Source organism: Berghia stephanieae, chromosome 2 (assembly GCF_034508935.2).
Source record: "Berghia stephanieae isolate SIO BIC M18660-M18661 chromosome 2, UCSD_Bste_1.3, whole genome shotgun sequence".
NCBI classification, from domain to species: Eukaryota; Metazoa; Mollusca; class Gastropoda; order Nudibranchia; family Aeolidiidae; genus Berghia; species Berghia stephanieae.
In genome coordinates, this window is record NC_088361.1 from 88,885,196 (window position 1) to 88,909,181 (window position 23,986).

General features: G+C 35.2%; 1 protein-coding gene across 1 annotated transcript; it reads right to left on the minus strand.

The window, feature by feature from the left end:
• Positions 1–19,478: 19,478 nt before the first annotated feature.
• Positions 19,479–23,492, minus strand: LOC144965770 (uncharacterized). Its single transcript, XM_078901454.1, has 2 exons — positions 22,468–23,492; positions 19,479–19,985 (listed from the first exon to the last, which is right to left on the minus strand). The coding sequence occupies exons 1-2, from the start codon at positions 22,846–22,848 to the stop codon at positions 19,806–19,808; spliced, it is 561 nt and encodes a 186-aa protein (XP_078757580.1). The 5' UTR covers positions 22,849–23,492; the 3' UTR covers positions 19,479–19,805.
• Positions 23,493–23,986: the final 494 nt, after the last annotated feature.

Here is a 23,986-nt window from a genome sequence, read left to right on the forward strand (position 1 = left end):
TCCTTTTTTCTATAAAAAGTTGGAATCATCTGCATTTAATATAAAAAACGTTATGAATTAGATGACAAAAATAACATCATCAAACATTTGTAAAACAAGATTGAGACTGCATGTGGAGAAATTTTCTCTGGGGGAGGGGGGGGGGGGGGAGGAGATTTTTAATCTTTTTTAAATAATGTCTTGAAATGCATTAGGCCCGTGGAACCAGAATTAATTGTGGTTTCTATGCAGGTAATTAGACAACAATTTCTTGCTACCCTTCGGATAGAGCGTTAGCCTATCGTAAAGTAATTCCTACCACTTGACAGACCGAGCAATCATTTTATGTTATTGACAAAAAAAATTGCTGTTGTCAACTCATCATATTATGGAAATAAAAAATGACAATTCTAATTCCATTACAAATAAAATACTATTAATGAATGCCCTTCGTTTTTGTTCTTTTATTTTTCCAGAAAAATGTCTTGATCGATATCTTCAAAATTTGATCATGTGTGTTTTTGTGTGTGTATGTGCGTGTGCGTGTGTGTGTGTGTGAATGCATAAGAGTGAATGAATATGTTTGTGTGCATGCTCAACTTGAGTTGGATGAACTTTACTTTTTGTAATGAACTCACCTGACGGATGATATATTTCAGTGTAGATGTCACTTCTGTACTGTGCCGACGTCCAAGTTCATCAATCTCCTGCATTGTCTTTTTGAGCGACATAGTATCAGTTTTTTCAACTGGTGGAAAAGATATAGAAAAACTACTTTAAACCTTTTAACAGATGAGGACATGTAGGCTTGACTGACTTACTTGATTTAAACCTTTTTGCTTTTGATGTAATTGGACTTTGCAGCAACAGCCATTCCTCTTATTCTTGCTGTGAAGATGTTCAAATTGTTTTTGTCTTTTGCCATTTATCTGACGTTTGATAACTCTGCCAGTGATGTTAATCTGTTTTCATCATTGAGTACTTATTGTAGGCTTGATGATAACCACTGAAAATGCTAAAAAAAACTTTACGGGTCCGAAGCCAACAGTAACACTTAAAATGCAGGGCAAAACATGACACCTTCATTTTCCGTCACAGACAACCCTGTTAACGACAAGATACCCACTTTATACCCGAGTCCAATAAGAGAATGTAAGTAAGGAGCCTTCTCCAACAATTCAACTTTGCACTGCCCACAGCTGGACTTGAACGAAGGACCTATAATACAAATTGAGTGTCATAATATTAGACCACAATGTTGCACAGATAGTAACAATAATTGCTTTCCATCCTCTGATAAGGACCTTACACTATTGCATGTTACTTTCTGCCAGATCTAACTTTTGACAGTAACCCAAGCACTGCTTGATCAGAAAAGAAGCCAATTGGGATTGAAACAGGTAAATGTGTGTAACAGCCTGGTAGTCAACCAAATGAAACCTCTAGGCCCTGTAAAATGTTTATGGACGAGTTAGGAATAGTCAATGTTAAGTACTTAATAGAACTTCAACAACTGACTAAGCATACCAAAAAGATTGCAAAACTCAAACCATTCTTGATGTTCATTTAGGTTTTACGGACAAGCAGACTATTCTATAATTTTCCAAAACTCGTATATTCATTGTCTCTCATTACAAATGAAAAAGTCCAAGCAAAGTTTAATTCATTCCACAATAACATTGTTGAATTTAAAACTTTATAATTATTTTTTTTAATTAATGGTCTATTTAGAAAAAAGGTCTAATATATAAATATATATATTTTATAAAACGATTCATAAGTAACTTTGTCTGTAACGAAATTCTACCAATAACAACTCAAGAATATTTTTTAAAACAATGTGATAAACAATAAATTGAAGCCTGGACCTCTGGAGACCACGAAATATATATATATATCATTGAAAAACATGTCAGAAACAATAACATCTGTTGCAAAATACCCATCACAATCAATGAAAATTAACGGATATTCTTTTCATCAATACCATCACTGACTCAAACCATCTCCACAGCTATATAAAAAGTTTATCACCATTATAAGAATTCAGCAACAGATTATGTTAACTGACTGCCTAGTCAAAATGAGCCGCTGCATCAAGCCTAACTGGTATCTGTAGTATATGACACAGAAAGAACTGTTAAGACCTTATTATAATGCTAGATAGTCTACAGCACCCTTGAAACAAGTATCTTCGCAACCCACCCTCTTTAAAAAAAAAAAAAATTTTTAATTGAGCTTTATACAGCGCAATATCCACTTAATGTGCTCAAAGCGCTTTACAAGGGGTCCCTGGTCAACAGCAACATTTAACATATATGACGCACTGCATGGCATTTTCCCCTCTGAGCGGTATTTCAGTGCTAGGTCAACCTGACCCCATTAGTGGGGTCAGCCCATGGGTGTAACAGGTAGCGGTCAGGGGTAATCTGTGATGCCGCTGATGGTAATTAATTGTTGCAATATTTCATGGTATTGCTCAGTTGCTAACACAAATATGAAAATTGTTCCCTCACCACAATCAAAGCAAAGGTTTCTTTCATCATATGCCATGGTTGATAATAATGTTTCCTCTTAAGACTGCTCATAAGAGAGGTGTCAATTTAGTGGTTTTTGAGCTATCAATGAAATTAATTTGTTGTAATTTGCATATCAATAATTTAATTCCCAGCGGCAGAAAATGATTGAAACAAGCATCATTATAAAGTAAAATTGATGATCTTGACACATGCGTAGTTTTGTTGTCCGGGCAGTAAAACCTTAAACGATATGAATTTTTTATTGTAAATTTCATATTTGGCATGACTTGGTGAGATCCTTATTTTCTCTCCCATAGTATTCCATGCCATGAATTATGTCCAAATATCAGTTTAGGAATAAAATATAAACCATTAGACGAAAATAATACTAATATTATTTTTTAAGCATTTAACTGATTTAAATATTATGAGTCTTGGGCACATTTGAAAGCCAACTTTTTAATGGCTTGATAACTTTTTTCTATACTTAAATCCCTTACGTTTCAAGTCAAATTTTTTTTTTTTATGACTGTTAGGCATTATAGTTTGAAGATGTATACGGTACTGCTTTTGTGTGGTTGTCTCAGGAAATGCCGACTTTATAGTGTCATATAGGTGTCAATGTTTAGGGTATTCTTGCATGTTGAATAAGTAATATAATGTAAGGTCAAGTTCTCCTTTTGTGCATAAGTGAATGTGTTAACTTTTTATAGACTGCGGCGTCCAGATATATATGGCAGTGATTTCCCAAAAATTAAATAAATGATCTTGCTGTGGTATGCCTGTGGTGTTGTACTGATTTGACTCTGATTGTTATTCAGTTGTTTTATCTCTAAATTTGACTGACTGGAGTTCAATGGTATATCAGATGACTTTATAAGACAATGACTAAATGTGTATTCTTGAAGGAAAGGAGATGATTCTATATAACCTGTATCGACAGTGTGTTCGTTTTGAATGTAGTTGGTCAATAAGGAGAAAAAGGTTACTACTTGGAATAAACTATATGCCCTCATAATTTTGAATCCTCTTTTGTCCACATACTATCACCGTCTGTTTGAGCAAATCATTTAATTTAACAGTACCAGTGGTTAGTGTTAGTTGTAATTGATGATTGTTACTGCAATATTTGTAGTATGTCCAGTAACCTTGTTGGGTAATTGATTTTTTTCTTGTAAAGAAGTCATACTTTATAGGCAGATTGATAGTAAATTGAGATATTGAAATCATACACAATATTGTTTTTTTGTCTTTACTGGTCAATAAAATATTATCTTTATGAGTTATTTTACCACATAAAGACATAAATCATATCAGTTTACTGTTATGATCAACACAACTGTTTGAGAGGAACGGAATTGGTAAAAACAATATACAGAACTTACTAAACCATGAATAAATCAAGAAAATCAACTGCCAATATGATAATATTGCACAGGAACATAGATGCATATATGTACTTTTGATATTTATTAAAAGTCTTGAGATACTGCCGCTGAGTTTTGAATAACAAATTTTTTATTTAAGTGCACCATAATTTACAAGCACTTAAAATTAGATCAACAATTTGTGATATTCAAAGAAAACTATTAACCACAAGAATGTCAAATTTTCACTGATGTTTAGAAAGACAACTGATTTTTCAAATCAAAATAATGAAGTGAAAGAGTCTGTTATTGTTTTCCCGCTATACCGACATATTATAAGACCATAAATATCCATAATTGCCCCCATTGGACACGGCACTGCCTGATACCAGTTGAACTCCAATGACCTCATGCAGGTAGCGAGCAGGAAGGGTTATTGGTCCCTTGGGAGTTCCAACTGAAATAGCGCTGATTCCACGCAGTGGACGGGACATGCCGCCTGTTAGGCGATATTACAATTTTTTGGACAAAGACAGCGCTGTTAACGACCAGGTACTCATTTTACACCTGAGTACGGTGAGAGAATGTGAGTAAAGAGTCTTTTCCAAGGACTCAACTATGCGCCGAGCGCGAGGCTCGAACCCAGGACCTTCCGATCCGAAAGCGAGTGTCATACCACAAGATCACATAGCCGCACTTTTAGCCCGATTCTTTTTAACATATACAACACCCACCCCAAATAGACTCTCTCTCTCTCTCTCTCTCTCTCTCTCTCTCTCTCTCTCTCTCTCTCTCTCTCCTTTGCACACATAGGTACACCATTCTCTTTTTCAGTCTCTCTCCCCCCCCCCCCCCACCACTCTCCCCCCTTTTTTTTCCTTCATAATTTGAATTATACAAATGTAACTTTTTTTTTTCTTAATCTCGTCATTGTCACCTGACGAAGACCAAAGGACAAAACGTTGTATATTTGTGTATTGTTTCACATTATAAGCCATTTTTTTCCCCTCATATTTTCGAGACAGTCCACTAGTCTTTAAATTACCGTAGGTACTGTTCCAATGTTTTATCTGATCAGGAACACTTGAGGTTAAAGAAATTACTTACAGGAAATGTTTATGTGTCCATCCAATTGCACTATCTTGTGACCCACATACAGGTTTTGATTCACATTTGAAATAAACTCTGGATAATTCTCAAAGTTCAAAATTTCAACTTCTTCTTCCTCACTTTCATCCGCTTCCTGAGAGAAAGAAATGAATAAAGACATAAAATCTTCAGTTTAAATCTTTTGTCATTAAATGATGTCATCAAGTAATTTGCCTGTCAGTCTATGATTGATACGAATTATGAAGATCTTTAAATGGTTTGATTGAGGGAAAAATGAAGACCTCCACATGTGTTTATTATGTTAGTCCTTTAGAGGACATAAGTCCCGTGAAGCCAGAGTTTATCTTGGTTTCTATAGCATTAAACAGACAATATCAATTGCTTGCTATCCTTTGGATGGGAAGCGAGTCTATCCCAAAGTACTTTCTGCCAGATAAAACAGATCCAGCTACCCAATCACTTGTTTAGTGTAAAGAGATTGTTTTTTTATGTTTTTAAGGGTGTTACGGCACTTGCAACACATTAAGGTCATATAAGCGCCAGTAAAAAGGAACAAAATGGGATAGTAAAAAGTTCTAGAATTATAATTAAAGCACAAAAGAAAAGGTGAGACAAAGGGGAATTGGTTCAAATAGGGAACAGATGTAGATTCCAAGAGCACACCGTCAAAGTACTTAGTTTGAGATCACCTAAAAGTCTCATCCAGACACAAGCACAGGTCCCAACTAAGAGGAATACACTCAAATGTTTACCAATCATATAATATAATATGTAAACTAAACATAATACAATGCTTAACAGAGAGATGATTTACAAGGAAAAAAATATCATCTCCCAAAACTATAACTATACATTCGACTGTTTCCCTCCCAGCAAAGGAACTCCGGCCAGGGTCAGGACAAAACCAAGTAATCTCATTCCAAGACAACGACAGGAAACAATTGGAAAACGGGTTGGGAGGATAGAAGACACAGCATGTACCTCCCTGCCCACTATGGGAGGTCAGGATCCCCACCCAGAGTGTAAAGAGAAAAAATATTCTTTTACTGCACCAGTCTCCTGGTGTATGAAGTGAGTGTTGCACAAACTGAGCTACTAGGACCCCAATCAGAATGATAAAATTGTTAGTTGATATTCCTTTGAAAGGATTAAAATCACACTAACACAATACTGTTTTCAAACCATGGGTCATATATTACTTTTTTTAAACTTGGGATTTTATATCGAGCAATATCCACTAAACATGCTCAAAGTGCTTTACAAAGGGTCCCTGACCAACAGCAACATGTAACATGTAGAACTAGACATGACGCCTGTTAGGCAACATTACAATGTTTTCCTAGCCTTTCCCAAGGACTTGTTTTGTTTGTTTTTAAGGGCTTTGTGGCGCTTGCAACACATTTAGGTTATATCAGCGCCAGTAAAAAGGAAGAAAATTGGATAGTAAAAAGTTCTAGAATTACAATTAAAGCACCCAAGAAAAAGTAAGACAAAGGGGAACTGGGAACAAATAGGGATCAGATGTAGATTCCAAGAGCATACCACCATTGTACTTTGTTTGAGATCACCTATAAGTGTATCCGGACACAAGCACAAGGCCCAACAAAGAGGAATACACTCAAATGCTTACATTATACATTCAAAATAACAAATATAATATTACATAACAGAGAGATGATTTACAAGGAAAACAATATCATCTCCCAAAACAATAACAATGCATTTGACTGTTTCCCTCCAAGCCAGGACTCCGGCCAGGGCATAGGAAAAAACCAAGTAATCTCATTTCAAGACAAAGACAGGAAGCATGTTGGAAAACAGATATAGGGGGATAGAAGACACAGTAAGTACCACCCTGCCCACTATGGGAGGCCAGGAAACCCACCCAGTTCCCAAGGACTCAGCTATGCAGCGAGCGAGGCTTGCACCCAGGACCTTCCTGTCCAAAAGCTAGTGTCATACCACTAGACCACATAGCCGCACATCCTGGGGGAGGAATTAAGGAGAAATTTGAATTTGAACTTTCTACCTCTTTTCAAGCGGTAGGAAGATTCATTCAAGACAAACAAATGTGGAGGATCTTTGCTGATGACTAGTATCTATTGCGGGAGGGTCACAATAGCTCAGTTGGTAGAGCACTCACTTCACATGCAAATAAGCCGACATCAATCCTTGGTAAAGTTGACATTTTATTTACCCCCTTGTCTACCCAGCAGTGATTAGGTAGTGGGGTATATTAGATCTGGAGAAGTATTTTGCAATATCTAATAAGTGGCAAGTAATTACTTCCGTCCGTTTCATTCTACAGAAACTAAGATAAACTCTGATTCCATAGGCCTAATGGCTTTGATTTTCTGACCACTTTTTTTGTACCTACTACACAGTCTCCCTAATAGCTTATGAAAACTAAGTTAGTTTTTTTAAAACTAAGACTTTACTATGATAAAAAGAACTAAAAGAAACAAAAATCAAAGACAATTTTACAAAAACATGCATACAATTTCATTTTCCTTGGCCTGTGTAACTTCTGTACATGTTCGGGAGTTTAAGTCAGCAATATCATTCTGGTAAAGGTTCTCCTTCAGGCAGGAAAAAATATCATCTTTGAAAGATTTTAGAATTTCTTCATTATCACTTATAACCTGTTCAGAGTCAAAATCTATGAAGAAACTTTCCACACTGGAGATCTCTTCCACGCTGGCTTCCCAATTATTCGCCGTCAGTTTTTCATCCTTGAATCTCACTAAAATTAGTTTTCTTTCTTGCTCTCGCAATATATCCTTAATTTTTGACACCTGTAAAAAAGGAAAAGAAAATTAGCAAAGGAAACAGCAAAAATTCTGAAATTATAATAAAATATGACAAAGATGTCAAATCATGGTGACAACATGAATCCAAATGCTTATTTCAATTTGACTGTGACCACCTTCTCTTTAACTTCTGACGCTATTTGTAATAATTCTACATTATTCTTATTCATATTTTTCTTATTATCATTATCGCCATCATCACCATCATCATCATCATCATCATCATCATCATCATCATCATCATTATTATTATTATTATTATTATTATTATTATTATTATTATTATTATTATTATTATTATTATACACTATCTGTAAATAGATTCTTCTAGCACAACATGCTGCAAATAAGAAGTGGAAATCATTTCTTTTAATATTAATTTATCAATAATCAAAAAAGAATGAGTATCTTTTTTCAAAAATATATCTTATTTCAAAGCATTGTTAATTTACCCTTTTCCACAGGGAGTGGCAAAAGTGAAACACAGTGAAATCACACTCCTGAGAGTGTCGCTTGAAATGAAATGTAAAAGGTCCAGCTATGTGAAGTAAAAATGAAAAAAAAATTAAAAATATGAAAACAAATTAGGTTGAACATTCAAGCTGAAATGTATAATGTTCCAATAAAATATTGATGATCCAAGCAAGGACACAGGCAAAATTCAAACTCAAATTCATTTAAATATAAATTGAGGTGGCAGTGATGGTAAAATTGTACAGTATACTCCATTATTAATGTTTGAACATGTACCAATAAGTTGGCTATATTGGAATCCTCACCTTCACTGACATTTACAAAACATAAGCCAAACTCCAATAAGATTTCAAAATTTAATTTAAAATAAGACATTAAAAATCAGGTTATTTTGGAAATAATGAAACCGTTTGCCTATAACATAGCCTATCGTAATTCTAAGTCAAAACATTTTTTTCCATGATCAAATGCACAGCGATGATAGTGTCATTCATTTTTTGTAGAATTGATTATTGTAATTCTTTCTTGATAGGATGTGGTGAGACTGACATTTCACGATTACAAAAGTTGCAAAACAAAGCAGTTTGCTGGATTACTAAAACGAGAATTAAAGAGCACATTACTTCTGCTTTAATGGAAATTCACTGGTTGCCTGTTGAAGAAATAATTAATTTTAAGATCTTAATGCTAACTTACAAATGCCTGAATAAGTTATGAACCTCATACCTCAAAGAGCTAATTGAAGTATATTTTAAGATCATCAGAAACTCATTTAAACATCATTATGTAAGACAAACTTCTTCCTTAAGGCTACATGTATTTGTGATTGTGTGAGTGTGTGTGAGAGAGAGGGAGATAGAAAGCGAGAATTAGAACAATACAGAGAGAGAGAGAGAGAGAGAGAGAGAGAGAGAGAGAGAGAGAGAGAGAGAGAGAGAGAATGTCTGTGCGTGTGTGTGTGTGTGTGTGTGTGTGTGTGTCTGTGCAAGTGTGTATGCATGTGAGTGTGTGTGTGTGTGTGTGCTTGCTTTATAAAGCACTATACAAGTGATAATGAAGCGCTATATAAATAAATTATTATTAATCATTATAATTCATGACACAAGCTGCCAACAACAAGGTCACAGTAAAGAAAACTAGGATATCACATCTAGTCATACTTTTCCTTTTAAAAAAACAATTCATGCAAAACAAAACTTAAATTATAGGAAACTTGTGCAAAAACACAATGTCAAAATGTTTTCTTTAATCTGTTATAGTCTCGTAAAGCAAATGGACAATTTTTCTTTACAATATAACAGATAGTGAAAAGACACAATTAAAAAAAAAGATGAAGGAGCCTTACATATAATGTGTTTTGTTACACATTCCAAATCTGGCTTTAGCAACTCAGCAATTTTGAGAATCCATTCATTACAAGAAGCATTCCTGCATGGAGGAATGTAGATTTTTCCTCTAGGCTGATTGCTTTGCATGGACATCGCCTATAGAATTAAAATTAAATAATGAAACAAGTCATTTTTTATTATAGAAACATGATATTTCTTGGGACTCGATGGTTACTGTTTCACAAGACAACATCACATGTTTACTTAATGTGTCTGGGATTATAAAGTATAGATAAATGTATTCAAGTCTACATAGAGGACCACGTATCTGGTTGAACATAGCGCGAGTTATTATCCTACAAGCTGCATTGAAGGCAAGTAAAATCATATACAAGTCGACTGAAAAAAAAGGAAAAATTGTAATGGACTTCAATCCTCTACCACTAGCGTTTTAGTCTGCACTAACTTGACACCCGATTTTGCCATTTTGACCAAGAGTACTTTCCTTGTGAAAACAATAAGATTATTAGTTATGACCAGATAAAAAAATTAGAAATTATGATCAACTGTCTAAATATGGCATTATGTCAGTGCGAAATTTAAGCTGAAAATTGAAGTTAATGTCAAAGTCACAATAATCACAAAATTCAAGCTTTACGCATTTCATGGTCAGACATTCATTAATTTTAATAAAGAAAATTAATTCAATCAAATTTATAATTATTCTTAAAATTCAATTGTATGTGACATATTCACACTGACATAATAAAGTGGGTGCTGGATTCAACAAGGTCGCATTCAACGAGCGGTTGCATTCAATGTCAGAGGTCCAGTCCCAAATACCAAGTTGAATCCGACTTATACTGCAAGTTTGAGATAGTTGGTCACATTAATGGTTTCAAATAAATGTGCTCGTCAAATGGTTAATTCTGTGATATTATAATCAAACCATGAAATGCATTATAAAGGAAGATAAAAAAAAATTATTATAAAGGAAGGGGAAAGTTCACATGACTGCTCTCGAACAATGTCTTTATGTCATTCAAGACGGAAAAGAACAGGTCTGATTTGCAATCTCTGCAGTAAGTTATTTTTATTTTTATGTTTGCGATAAGTATCTGATGAGTCTTGCAGAAAGCCATGGGGTTTAAATCAGAAAAAAACAACAGCTTCTTTGATTCTTTGCAGTCTTACACATTGATGTAAATATTGCTTTCATTCAAACCTTGATTTTGTGTCACTGTGGTGTAGATTTATGGTTTTGAAATTGCAACATGGCTTAAATTAGGTCTGAAGATTTGATTCTGTGACTAGATAACTCGAGAGTTGAAAAGGCATGCAAATATTTTCCTTTCTTTTATTTGAATCAGAAGTCTCCATTCATTGTCGACCTATCTCGACTTCTGCCCCCAGCCCAGTCAAAAATAAATCCACTCACCACTGCATCGCTGTTTTAAAATGCAAATTAAAAACTGGAATATATAATACATTAAAATATATCATCAATTTCATATAATATTTTTTTCTTAATCATGGTTCCCGAGTCCCAAGATGATGGTTGCACTTTCCTCTCACTCATTTCGTAAGGAATGGCCATTGCTGGCAATACGCCCACAAAAATAGGCCACCTTCACTTCTAAGAGAAATCTTTTTGCAATAAACCTACTTGTATTTCAACATCCTCCATGTTTCAGCTTTCTTGTAACTTTTGGAATGTTATTTTGTTAATTTAAAGCATCCTTCACTCCATCATTCTGCCTCCACAGTTCCACTTCCCATTTCGGTCGACTTTCCAAGAAATAGAGCGTAGATTCCGGTGAACTGTGTGAAAAGAAAGTGTCGTTAAGAGTTAAGAGGGTACCAATAATTTCAAAGTACGTAATACTAAGCTGGAGGAAGCTGTGGGTGGACTGTAAAAAGTAATTAATTAACAAAAATGAACAGGACAGATTTAAAAGAGAACAAAATACCAAACACGGAACGTTTTGGGGTCAAAATCCTTTTTCAGCCAACAACAACAACAAAAACCCAATAAAAACTTAAATTTAAAAAAAAAAAAGCCTTTTCGTAACAGCACCATAATATCCCGTCGCCCAGGCATTCCATGAAGATATATTGATAATCCATAGGATGTCTGATGTCAACAGGAATCACCCAAGTGAGCAACTTGGGGGATAAGAATCTTGCCCTTCCGGATCACAATGCAATGCCTTTTCAAGTTGTTTTATTCATTTCAGAATAATTTCGACCGTTGGTGAGACGATTAGCTGTGCCACTAGGAGGAGGTACAATACTTAGCACCTCAACGTGACGAGGGGAAAGAGAAAAAGAATCACAAAAAAGTAAAGACGGAGAAGGAAATAACATTATTATGAAACCTGTTACATATGGGGTTGGCCAAGATGGCGTTACCAGTAAATTTGAAAATTGTATAGTGGTATAGTGGATGATGCTCGCTTTGGGACCTCCAGGTTTCCAATTCCTCTCTGGAGACGCAAAGTTGAGTCCTTGGGAAAGGCTTTTTATTCAAATTCACTGTTCTCGGCTGTAAAATGAGAACCTGGCCGGCCGGCAACATCGTTGTCGATACCGAAAAAATAAATTGTAATATCGCCTTTAACTCACTCAACCCTAACACCGACTATATCCGCAGTTCACCCCGGGTCACTTTTACCCCACGCCTATTTATTACATTTTTAAGAGACAAATTATAGCTAATATTTTTAGTTTTTACATGTTAATGGTAGTTGAATAAAACTATCTATGTACGTTCTCATACGGTATTTATGGCGACAAAAGAGCAACAAAGACAACGACGACGAGCACACAAACTCTCTCTCTCTCTCTCTCTCTCTCTCTCTCTCTCTCTCTCTCTCTCTCTCTCTCTCTCTCTCTCTCTCTCTCTCTCTCTCTCTCTTTCAGCAAAGCAATAGTCTCCAAGAGAAACCCTGGTGAAACCCAGATGGTTTCATTCGAGAACAGGGCTACGGTTATATCGTGTAATATCTTTACAGGGCTGTGTAAAACTCACATGGAAAGAACAATCGATTTAGATGAATAAAGGAGAGCGCTAAGCTTAGTAACAAAGAAGAATTCATCGCCCCAGGGGTGGCTAATCTACCCACCAGCGGTAGTTCATTTCGGTACCTTAGAAAAAGATGGTATACAGTACAAAAGGACTGCTAGTTTACTATCTCTGGGTTTGGATGCTTTTGAAAAAGGAAGACAGAGGGGGGGGGGGGGGGGTAGTTTAGTGATGTGGATAACGGCAACAATCAACGTCTGTGCCCAGACTAAGGCCACCCTAAGTCACACGAAGATAATAATAATTTGGTTGCTTGTTTGTTTTTAGATGGGTTTTACGGCGCTAGGGACACATTAAGGTCATATCAGCGCCTTCATAAAGGAAGGAAATGGGATAGTTAAAATGCTAGGTTTACAAATAAAAGCACACACGGGGACTTGTTCAAATGGGGAACAAGTCGATTCCAAGAGTTTACTAACTTTGGGATCACCTTTAAGTCGCACCCAGACACAAGTTCAGGGCCGCAAGAAGCGTAATACACTCAAAAGTTCACAAAATACATTCCAAAACAATAACTATAACAGTAAATAACAGAGAGGTGAAAAAAAATTCTCCCTTTACAACATATTACACATTTGACTATTCCCCTCCCAGCCAAGGACTCTGACTCATGACAAAATAAAGTAATCTCATTTCAAGACAAAGACGGAAAGCAATCCAGGAAAGGGAATATTATACAACATATTACACATTTGACTATTCCCCTCCCAGCCAAGGACTCTGACTCATGACAAAATAAAGTAATCTCATTTCAAGACAAAGACGGAAAGCAATCCAGGAAAGGGAATATTATAGGGAGATTGAAGACACAGTACAGTGACCTCCCCATCCACAATGGGAGACAACATTGAGGGATCCTCGTCAAAAAGGGATACACGCATTGTGTCCATAAGCTAATCATAGTCACACAGAGACAGATGCTTTAAAAAGACGGAAAAATTTATCCATCAGTAGAAAAGCCCCACTAACGTGAATATATGCTCATTTTCAAATGTTTGTTAAAAAATATATATTCAATACAACTATGACAGCGCACAACGGATATGTACACAATATTATCCCACTCAGTGGAACTCAAATCAGGGACCTACCACTACCAGTCTGAAGGCGAGTGCCATGCCATACAACCACAAATCAGCTACAAACTGTAGGGATATATAGGACCTTGCAGTAAGGTACAAGTACACCCTCGGGAGAATTTTTTAAAAAGCATGCTAGAATGTGAGCCTGCCAAAATCCAATGCTCGTGGAATTTATTATTATATTATAGGTAGAGAAAATTCAGTTACCAAGATCCACCATGCCTTACTGCATGCAGAATGTGCTAGAATACAGAGAGTACTTGTCTTGGGCTACGCAATACCCTGCAATGTAATTTATAAAAAAAAGCATTGCAGAAACTAGTCTTTGGGCCACCAGCACCCCCCATCCCCCCCCCCCCCCCCCCCCCCTGGGGGAAATTTGTCACTATGTTTTCCTGATATAGCAGTTCTTAAGGTATAAAAATCCACTTGTTATGGTTTTATAAAGTGTAGCCTTCCTTGAGTTATTGCCCCTGAAAGGTCATTTAGTGCAAAAATCAACTATTTTTTTAAACAAGCAAAATTGAGTTTGTAATCGATATATTTTTATGCATAAAGACTTTCACGGCAGTATCGTGCTTAATTTAGGCATGATTGCAATCTGAAGTGATAAATTTATATGAATTATATAGTGAAATATGAAAGAAAATGCCCATTTTCTCAAAAGACATTTCCACCAGATATACTTTCTTATATTAGACATTCTTTCATTTCCTTTTTCAAAAAAAAAAAAGTTTTAAGTCTAACGCCCTTTTCAACTAAGTGAAGGTTATATAAAAGGCGGCACCTCCATTTTAAAGTCCGCCTACGATTGACTGTTTAGTGGGTACATTTAGTTGAAATCGACTATTTACATTATTTGTATTGAGATTATAATTTGACGATCATACACATTAAACAATCATTAAATAGTTGTCATATTACATGGTATCCTATGGATCAATAAACAAATTATAAGGTGAATGGCACAGGATATTCAGTTATCATACATTCCTTACTTTAAGCACGTTTTCAGTTATTGATCTTCGTCTGTATCTGAAGAATCTTCATCACTTGGAGAAGAATCAGTATCTGATGGCATCCTTTCACTGTCATCTTCCAAGACATCCTGACCATCATCAATTTCTGACAAAATGTCTTGCAAATCTCTTGGCAAAAAGTCCTCTGCAAACCATTGAATCGCTAGTCCTCCAGATGGTGAAACTCTCCAGCCATTTTCCGTTGGGTCAGGCAGATCGAAGAATTGGACAAGCGAGTTCCTCCACACCAGGGTTTGGTAGTTGGCTCTTTTCATGTGCAATTGGAGAACTTGATTGCAGGGTGGCATTTGTGAAAGATCAACACCATCTGAACTAGAAAGAATGCTCTTTTTGCCCTTAAAACTCTGCCTTACTTTATTATATCTGAGCTTATCAACAGAGTTGTAAGTGTCTTTTCCATATAGAGTGCACACAAAAGCTTCCAATTTAGACTGGTCAGTTGGGCATACTTCTTGTGCTGTTCCAAGCCTGGCAAAGACATCGATTAGAGACTGATCCTTCATAAGAGTTTTCAGTGGCCTTACTTTTCCCTTTCCTGCAAAACAGCTTGTTGTGTCACAGCCAGTAAAAGCGTGGAGGCCAAGAATTGCTTCTCTTAAACATGAAGACATTGATGATGCTAGACTTGACATATCTATTTGGCGTCGATTGTTTCGTGTTCCAGTGTCAAAAATGAGAGTTTTATTAATCTTGTCAGCAAATGACTGAAGGAGGAGAAAGATGCCTGTATCAGGGGATTTGATAATTATTCTTTTTATAGCGTCCTGATTTGAAATATATGAACAATGGAGAATTATTCGAGTATCTGCTGCCTCTTGTGAAGAAAACAGATCTTGAATTGGTCTTGAAATCACTGATCTTCCATCTTCACTTGTGATAAATTCGCACCTATTTTCACATACATAAAAAATTTCTCTGTCTAAGTCGGGGGCATAAAGATCCTTTTGAATTTCCGAGAGAAGAAAATTGGTCAGTGTCTTCTTATTTGCATCACTAGCCAAAAATGCTTTCCAATTCGATGGTATTTTCATGGCAGGTCATTTGTTCGCCCCCTTCTGTCTCATTCACTGCTCTTTATAGAGTCTGATTTGTATGTGTCTGTAATAAAATGTACTGGTGTTCTCTGGGGTAAAGTGTGTAAAAATTTCTTTGGGAGTTCTCCAAATGTGCTAGGTATATCTGTAAGACTATGAAAAAAAGCCATTCCGTCTATGACATGAACTGTGCCTTGCATCTTTGAGAGGTCTTCCGTGACAAGAAACTCCTGTTTTTTAATGACACTTAAGAGCTGTGCTTTATTTGTCTTGAGTGGTAAGCCATCGGGCGAGGCCAAGGACCATGGAGTTGGACTCAGTGGATAGCTTAGAACCTTTTCCATGTCTATGTCATGCTCGTGTGACAAAACCAGTAGCTGCCCAAAAAGGTTTCGTTGAACTTTCATTTTTACTTCCTTGGTTTTACTTTTGACCGTGACAACATTTGCGGCAGAGGCAAAAGTTTTAATTCCTGATTTTGGTAGGGGATGTTTGAACGCAACAGATTTATCTTTTAGTCTTGTGTCAACAAAGCTCTCGAATCTTTCCTTTCCATATTTATCTACTTTCATTGGGTCATTTGTAACATCTTCTGACACTTTCTTCCCAGATGACAAGCAAACCAATGTATCAGCACTCAATTCAAAAGGGTTGGTGAATGCTGAAAATGCCCTTACAGTACTCCTAACACGTTTCTCACTCAGCTGCCTTTCTGAAACATTCATGTCTTTGTGACTATCAAGGACTTTGAATCCATGTTGGTAATCTTTTGCAAAGCCGAAACATACTGAGATCTATTGTGACGTGTCACACACCACCTGTAATATGTGGGAAGGCTTCTGCTAAACCCAACTATGCCTCCTCTTGTTTTTGCATCCTTGTTTATGGTTTGTTCTATCGTCATATCAATAGCACATCTTCCAGCAGGTACATATGACCTGGACACACTGAATCCTTTGTTTTTAATCAAACATTTTGCCTCGTCTGGTAGATTGAGAAGCCTTACATAAGACTGAGGTATTTTGCATAATTCTGGTTATTCATGCAAAACAGGAGGGGGCACAGCTTCTGCAAGGATGAGACATGCATGTCAAAGTTGTTGGTACTTGTTGCCACTGAAAAGTGGAATACATTCCATACCTTTTCCATGTAGTCAAACCAAAACTTTGCTGTATTTCCATATTTTCCACACTTTACTTGTTCCTTGAAAAACTCATATTGTGCAAAAAGAAGGTTAAAATTTTCCGATCTGACAGCATTGTCAAATGCACCATGGCATACATTAGATTAAAGGCTTTTTATTTCCGATGTTAGTTCTACAACCAATTGATTTGAACATGTTTGAACAAAAGAGGTAAAAAGCAATCTTTCCACAGCCTCTACCATACACGCATGAATCCTCATTGCTCGATTGTAATGTCTACCCAGTGTGTCTACCTTTTAAAACACTGTCCAAAGAACCACTTGCACAAAATTTCTATCTATGACGACGTATACATCTGTAATAAATATGTATGTTGCTGAACACTTGGAATACATTTCAATCAATTGTGTCCTATCTCTCTCACACACATTCAAGTAAAAGTTGAAAACACTGTTGAATTCCCGTTCATTGTGAGGGGGCTATGCCTTTATATATATATATATTTATATATATATATATATATATATATATATATATATATATATATATATATATATATATATATATATATATATATATATATATATATATATATATATATATACAAACCATACATAACTGCTTCAGCAATTAATATTAAGAGGTATTCGTGAAATAAATATGTTTCTTAATGGTTGAGGTATGCACAGTCGATTGAAGAGACTAAATATTTGTAAACAACAGGTAAACAGCAGCCATTTTGTATCGCACAAATTGCACGTGATTCAGTATCGATACCAAGTTACTAGCATAGTATCGAGTGAAGAAATTAACTAAACCAAAGGAAAGGATAAAACCATGGGGAATTATATTCTGTATTTATATTATTTGCCTGGAAATACTTTGATTATACCACAAAGCCAAGGTTTCAAAAAATATTCTAATTGTACTAAATCTTCCGAGTCCCTCAATTAACCTACCAAGGCAACACTGGATATTAACTGTCTACTCCATGCCCAATTTTGATAACACTCTTTTTTACAATAACAGAAGATCAAATTCAACAATAACTACAGTTGAAATAACTTGCCAATGCTATCAAACTGGGTTTAGATAGTATTCATTATACTTTTGAGAAAACTGCTGTTGAAGTTTGTTTTTTCTTATGTAAGCCATGTAAATTAATAAAATAAAATGCTCATAAAACATAAACTTGATTATTTTTATAACTAAAAATGACTGGGAATGATTTTGTCAATACTGTGCATTGCTTATGACCTAAAAAAAAAAAATTCAAAATTTTAAAAAAATTCTGCACTCAATGACCTTCAAAGGGCCATAACTCGGGCAGGCGACACTGGATTTTTGCATAACAAGTGGATTTAGGATCGGGCTAAGATACACTTCAATCTGGTATAGGTTTAAAATTTCCCCCAGGGGGGGGGAGGGTTTCGAACCGTGGCCCATCGACTAAACAATGGGGCCAGTAGAGCCGAAGTTTATATCTCGGTTTCAATAGCACTAAATGGACAAAAGCAATTGTTTTGTTTGTTTGTTTTTAAGGGTTTTACGGTGCTTGCGACACGTTTAGGTCATATCAGCGCCAATTAAAAAAAAAAAGAGGGCAATGGGATAGTAATAAAACTATTCCAGATTTACAATCTAAGCACCCAAGAAAAAGTAAGACAAAGGGGAATTGGTTCAAATAGGGAACAGATGTAGATTCCAAGAACACACCATAAATGTACTTAGTTTGCGGTCACATCAAAGTCTCATCCAGACACCAGCACAGGTACCCGCTAAGAGGAACACACTAAAATGTTTACAGAATACATAACAGAGATGATTTCCTAGGAAAAAATACTCCCAAAACTATACATAGTTTGACTGTTTCCCTCCAAGTAAAGGACTCCAGCCAGGGCAGCGACAAAAGGAAGTAATCCCATTCCAAGACAAAGACAGAAAGCAACTCGGGAAAACAGATATAAGGGGATAGAAAACACAGCGTGACCTCAAATTACCCCGCCCAGCCCACGGCTTTCAACTCTCTGGAGAGAGAGAGGGGGGAGAGAGAGAGGAGAGAGAGAGAGAGAGAGAGAGAGAGAGAGAGAGAGAGAGAGAGAGAGAGAGAGAGAGAGTTTTATTTTTTTAACATGAAATCAAATGTAACTGGTTATGAAATGAAAAAGTCTGGGAATGGGTTAATAATTTGTTACTTTTATATTTAATAACAATAATAATATCAACAACAACACCATCAACAATGATGATAATAATAATAATAATAATAATGATAATAATAATAATGATAATAATAATAATAATAATAATAATAATAATAATAATAATGATTAAAGACAACATTAATGTTAATGTTACTACTAAAATAACAGTGCTAACTAAATTTCTCATCGGTAAGAGTTAACTTTTTAATAAGAAAATCTATGTATATTAAAATGAACCAGGTCCTGATCAATCTTCAGGTGGTCATTTGTAATGTGTTACCTTTATCTTTAATTGTAATAACAACAACAACAACAACAATAATAATAATAATAATAATAATAATAATAATAATAATAATAATAATAATAATAATAATAATAATAATAATAATACGGTAATAATGATAATAATAATAATAAGAAGAAGAAGAAGAGGAAGAAAAAGAGGAATAATAATAATAATAATAATAATAATAATAATAATAATAATAATAATAATAATAATAATAATAATAATAATAATAATAATAATAATAACAACAACAATTTAAAGACAACATAAGCATGGTGGGGTTACTAAAATAGCTGTGTTAACACAATTTCTCATCGGTAAGGGTAAATAACTGTTTCTAAGAAAAAGATTCACTCTCTGCATCAAAATGAACGAGGTCATAATCTATCTGCAGATGGTCAAGAAGCTCCTTGAATGAGGGACGGGGAGATGGGAGGAGTTCCAGGAGATCTTGAAGCGATTGTTGGCAGACATCGCGCCACTTATCAATTAGGACTCCTAGTTCCTCAAGGTTATTCTGGAATAATATAAATAATTAAACAAATAAATCAAATTAAAAAAAATAAAAATTAAGAAAGAAGTTCTTAGTGATGTGATACACAACCGCATGCACATATTAATACATATTTACAACATTCATGCATATCGCCTACCCACTTGCGTGCGCACACACACTCACAGACACTCATAATTCACAGCTAAACACAATGCCTGAGCGTGAGAGAGAGAGAGAGGGAGAGAGAGAGAGAGAGAGAGAGAGAGAGAGAGAGAGAGAGAGAGAGAGAGAGAGAGAGAGAGAGAGAGAGAAGAGAGTTGGTTTCTTTAAGTGTAAGAAAACTAAAACTTCCTAATTATTTTTTAAACTTTAATTTGGCGTGACATCAGTTTGAGGCGGGCTGATCTAATGAAAAACTACCTACTGACATCATTCATGACACAGTTCTGAAGCTGAACACTCAAAAATAAAATGGTGAAAAAAAAGCAATAGAGAAATAGATAAAAAACAAAACAAAACATTACAAGTTTTTATAAAGAACAATAAAAGGAAGGACATTGACGTCACTTGGATCTTTGTTATTATTTTCAGACAGCCTGTTAATGATTCGTTCTCACTAATTTATATATCATTCAGATTATAAATGTTAAAGACTACAAAATAGTTTTGTGTGTTAGTATTTTTAATATGGCTGACATATGTTGTGAGTATTTTACCTGAATGCCTAGCATCAATATGAATGAAATATATATGGTGCTTTACAAGAGACTCTATGCCAACAGTCATATTTAACATGTCATTGCAGGACGAGACCTGACACTTGTCTAAAGTGCTGTGACAAGTTTTTTTCAACAGAGACTTTGCAATTACCAGTCAGGTACTCATTTTATATCTGAGTATTGTGAGACTGTGAGTGTGAGTAAAGATCATTTTCAAACTTTGCACTGCCCACAATGGGACAAACTGGGGACTAGAGGTCAGGAGACAAGTGTCATAGTAACAAACAACAAAAGCAATGTTTTTTCAAGTATGAACACAATAAAAATAACAAATCCACAACAAGATATAAAGATACCTAAGATATTGCCATGGAGATAAGATTAAACTATATGAAGATACAGTGAAATCCGCATGAAGTTATAATTCTTAAAGTCAACTTCTGCTTAAAGTTAAAGTCAATATCATTTTCTGGTCCCATCTTGTCCATTCTTTATCTAAGTGTGTTCCATTGATAATGGATAAAAACAACCTTACTTAAAGTCAACCAATATTTCTAGTCCGGTGGTGTTGGTTTTATCAGGATTCCACTGCAATGGTAAAAGTCATTCTCAGTCATTTGGGGGAAACATGCATACATCAATGATAAGTAAGTATGATTCACTCTTTTTACTTTTTACAACGACTGAGCTTGAGTCTAGCACCAACTGTAGATAAGAATGAGGCCTAAATCTATATTCAAATTCAAAACGAAAAAATAGAATTTAAATGTATAAAAGAATAACTCCCCTTTCAAAAAAACAACCCCAAAAAAGTTGAACATATATACCGCTCAAAGCACTTTACAAGGGGCCCTAGAATACAACATAAATCATGTCACAAATGACAATTCACTAATTAGTGACAAAACAGATGTTAAACTAGGATGATTACAGACTACATTATAAAGTACAACTGTTGCTTTACTTTTTTACGCGGTGAAGGAGTTAGTTTGTAGGTAGTTTCTATTTCTAGACTATTTGAAGTTATGGAGTTCAATTTTTGTTTTAAAAAAATGGAAATGGTAAAATTGCAATTACTTAACTTAAAAAAACCTACTTTATGAAAACCATGATTTCCACTTTATCAAGGTTAGGAGGAGGGGGTTTTATCTACTCACGCTATATAAATCAATATAAGAGAGTGCTGTTACTGTGAATGCCAACCTGGTTTCAAATGTATTATTAAAAAGATAATCAAAGCCTTGCATACATTGTGGCTTTGTGATCTTGTTTTATGACACTTGCCTTCAGACCTGTGGGCTTCGGGTAAAAGTCCCTCTCTGAGCAGAGTCACTAACTAGAAAAGGACTTTTATTCATATTGTCTCACCAGATGTAAAATGAGTACCTGGCTGTTAACAGTGTCGTCTCTATCAACAACAAATTATAAAATCGCCTTACAGGTGTCTCATCTCGTCATATGTGCCATATGTTGCCGTTGGCCAAGGACTCTCCTTGATAACTCTAAGGTTTAGTGGGTATTGCGGAACATACATGCTCAAATTTTATTTTTTTTTACAAATGAAACAACACACCACTATTACAAGACTCTTGATGATTAATCAGTCTAGAGTAAAATCAAAATGTTTGTAAATGTACGTTAGCTAGGGACCCCTTGTAAAGCGCTTTTTGAGCACATTTAGTAGATATTGTGTTTTCCAAATGCCCATGTTTTTAAAAAATGTAAGATGGTGGTAAGGATTGGACACATACATGACATTATCATTGACTAATATAAAATCATACTTTCTCTCTATACATCTTGACCATGCTCAGCTTTCGCAAACGTTCCTCTTCTTTTCGTAAGTCTGACTGTAACTGTTGTATTACAGAACCACGATCATTATGACTGAATTTAGGTCTATGCAACAAGGAATCATTGTCATTGGTTTTAGGAACTTTTGCTGTCTTGGCTATAGTCTCATCATGAAAAGGAGCATCCGACCTTGATAATGTATGGTTATCCTCTGGCGAGTCTGTTAAATAATCTTTAAGTCTATTTCCATCATTGTCATAATTCAGCTTTCGTTTTTTAGACTTAGTATCTGTTGGATTATCATTTGAACTTCCCCTATTTTCAGACGATGCCAATGGTTGAACAGACGAAGAAGTTGATGCAGAGGTCATTTCAATTCTTTCCTCAGAAAAAGCTCTAATAAGTCCAAATCAATTTTTTTCCTTGCACCCTTTTGTCTAAGTAAAGGGAATGAATGTAAGCAAGTAAAAGTACATCAATACATTTCATTATCAATTATCACTAACTGATAATTGTCAAGACTGGAACTCTCGCTCTACTCCTACCCATCAATCACAGACAGTGGTTTTTCACATTATGGAAACCTTCACCCTATGACTATGAAAATCGGAAATTATTCATAATGAATTTGTTGACGAAAACGTTAAAAATATCAAAAGTCCTCTATTAATATGAAAATATAACTTTCAATATTGGACAGACATAACTGAAATGAAACTAAGACCTAAATGAAGTGAAGTTGAAGAGTGCAGACGTGAGTGTGACTTGAAGTTGAGTATTGTTGAAACTCAATCAATGGGTCTACTATAACGACAGTCTTTATTATTCAGAAGATTGGAATTGGAGCCGTTGCGAATATTTAGACCAATCGTATACAGTTTACAACTTCTCTTGAAAATAATAATCATCAAATGTATTTTTTAAAATCAGTTTCAGTCTAGACGTCTGAGTTAAATTTCGTGCCCATTTCTCACATTCATTTATTTTCTGCTTCTTCCTCTTTCACTTTCAGTTCAGGGTTGCCAGATTATTTTTCAACAAAATGCCAGGGGAAGACTCAAAAAATGCCAAAACACTCCAAAAAATGCCAAAGTCTGTTGACTCCCACCCCCACTAAGAAAACTACTCACTTTTGATAGACAATTTACTATCATACCCTGGTGGCTTGCGTGTTTTCTTTTCTTTTTTTTCTTTTTTTTTTTTTGAATTATACTAAATTTCCTGTTGGGGTAATTTTTTTACCTACTGACTACTAAGTGGAGTGCTAAACCACTACACCACGGTTGAGAAAAGGTGTCATTTGAAGTATAATATACAAGAAAAGAAAATGCCAAATGAAAATGCCAAATGCCAAATGATTTTTCTAATGCCAAACGGTTTTCTAAAATGCCAGATTTTTGGAATCTGGCATTTAAAATGCCAAACTGGCAACCCTGTTTCAGTTCAATGTTTATTTGCATTGAGAGTGTTCCGCACGCTTTTATTATACACGTGATCAATGTCGTTAAC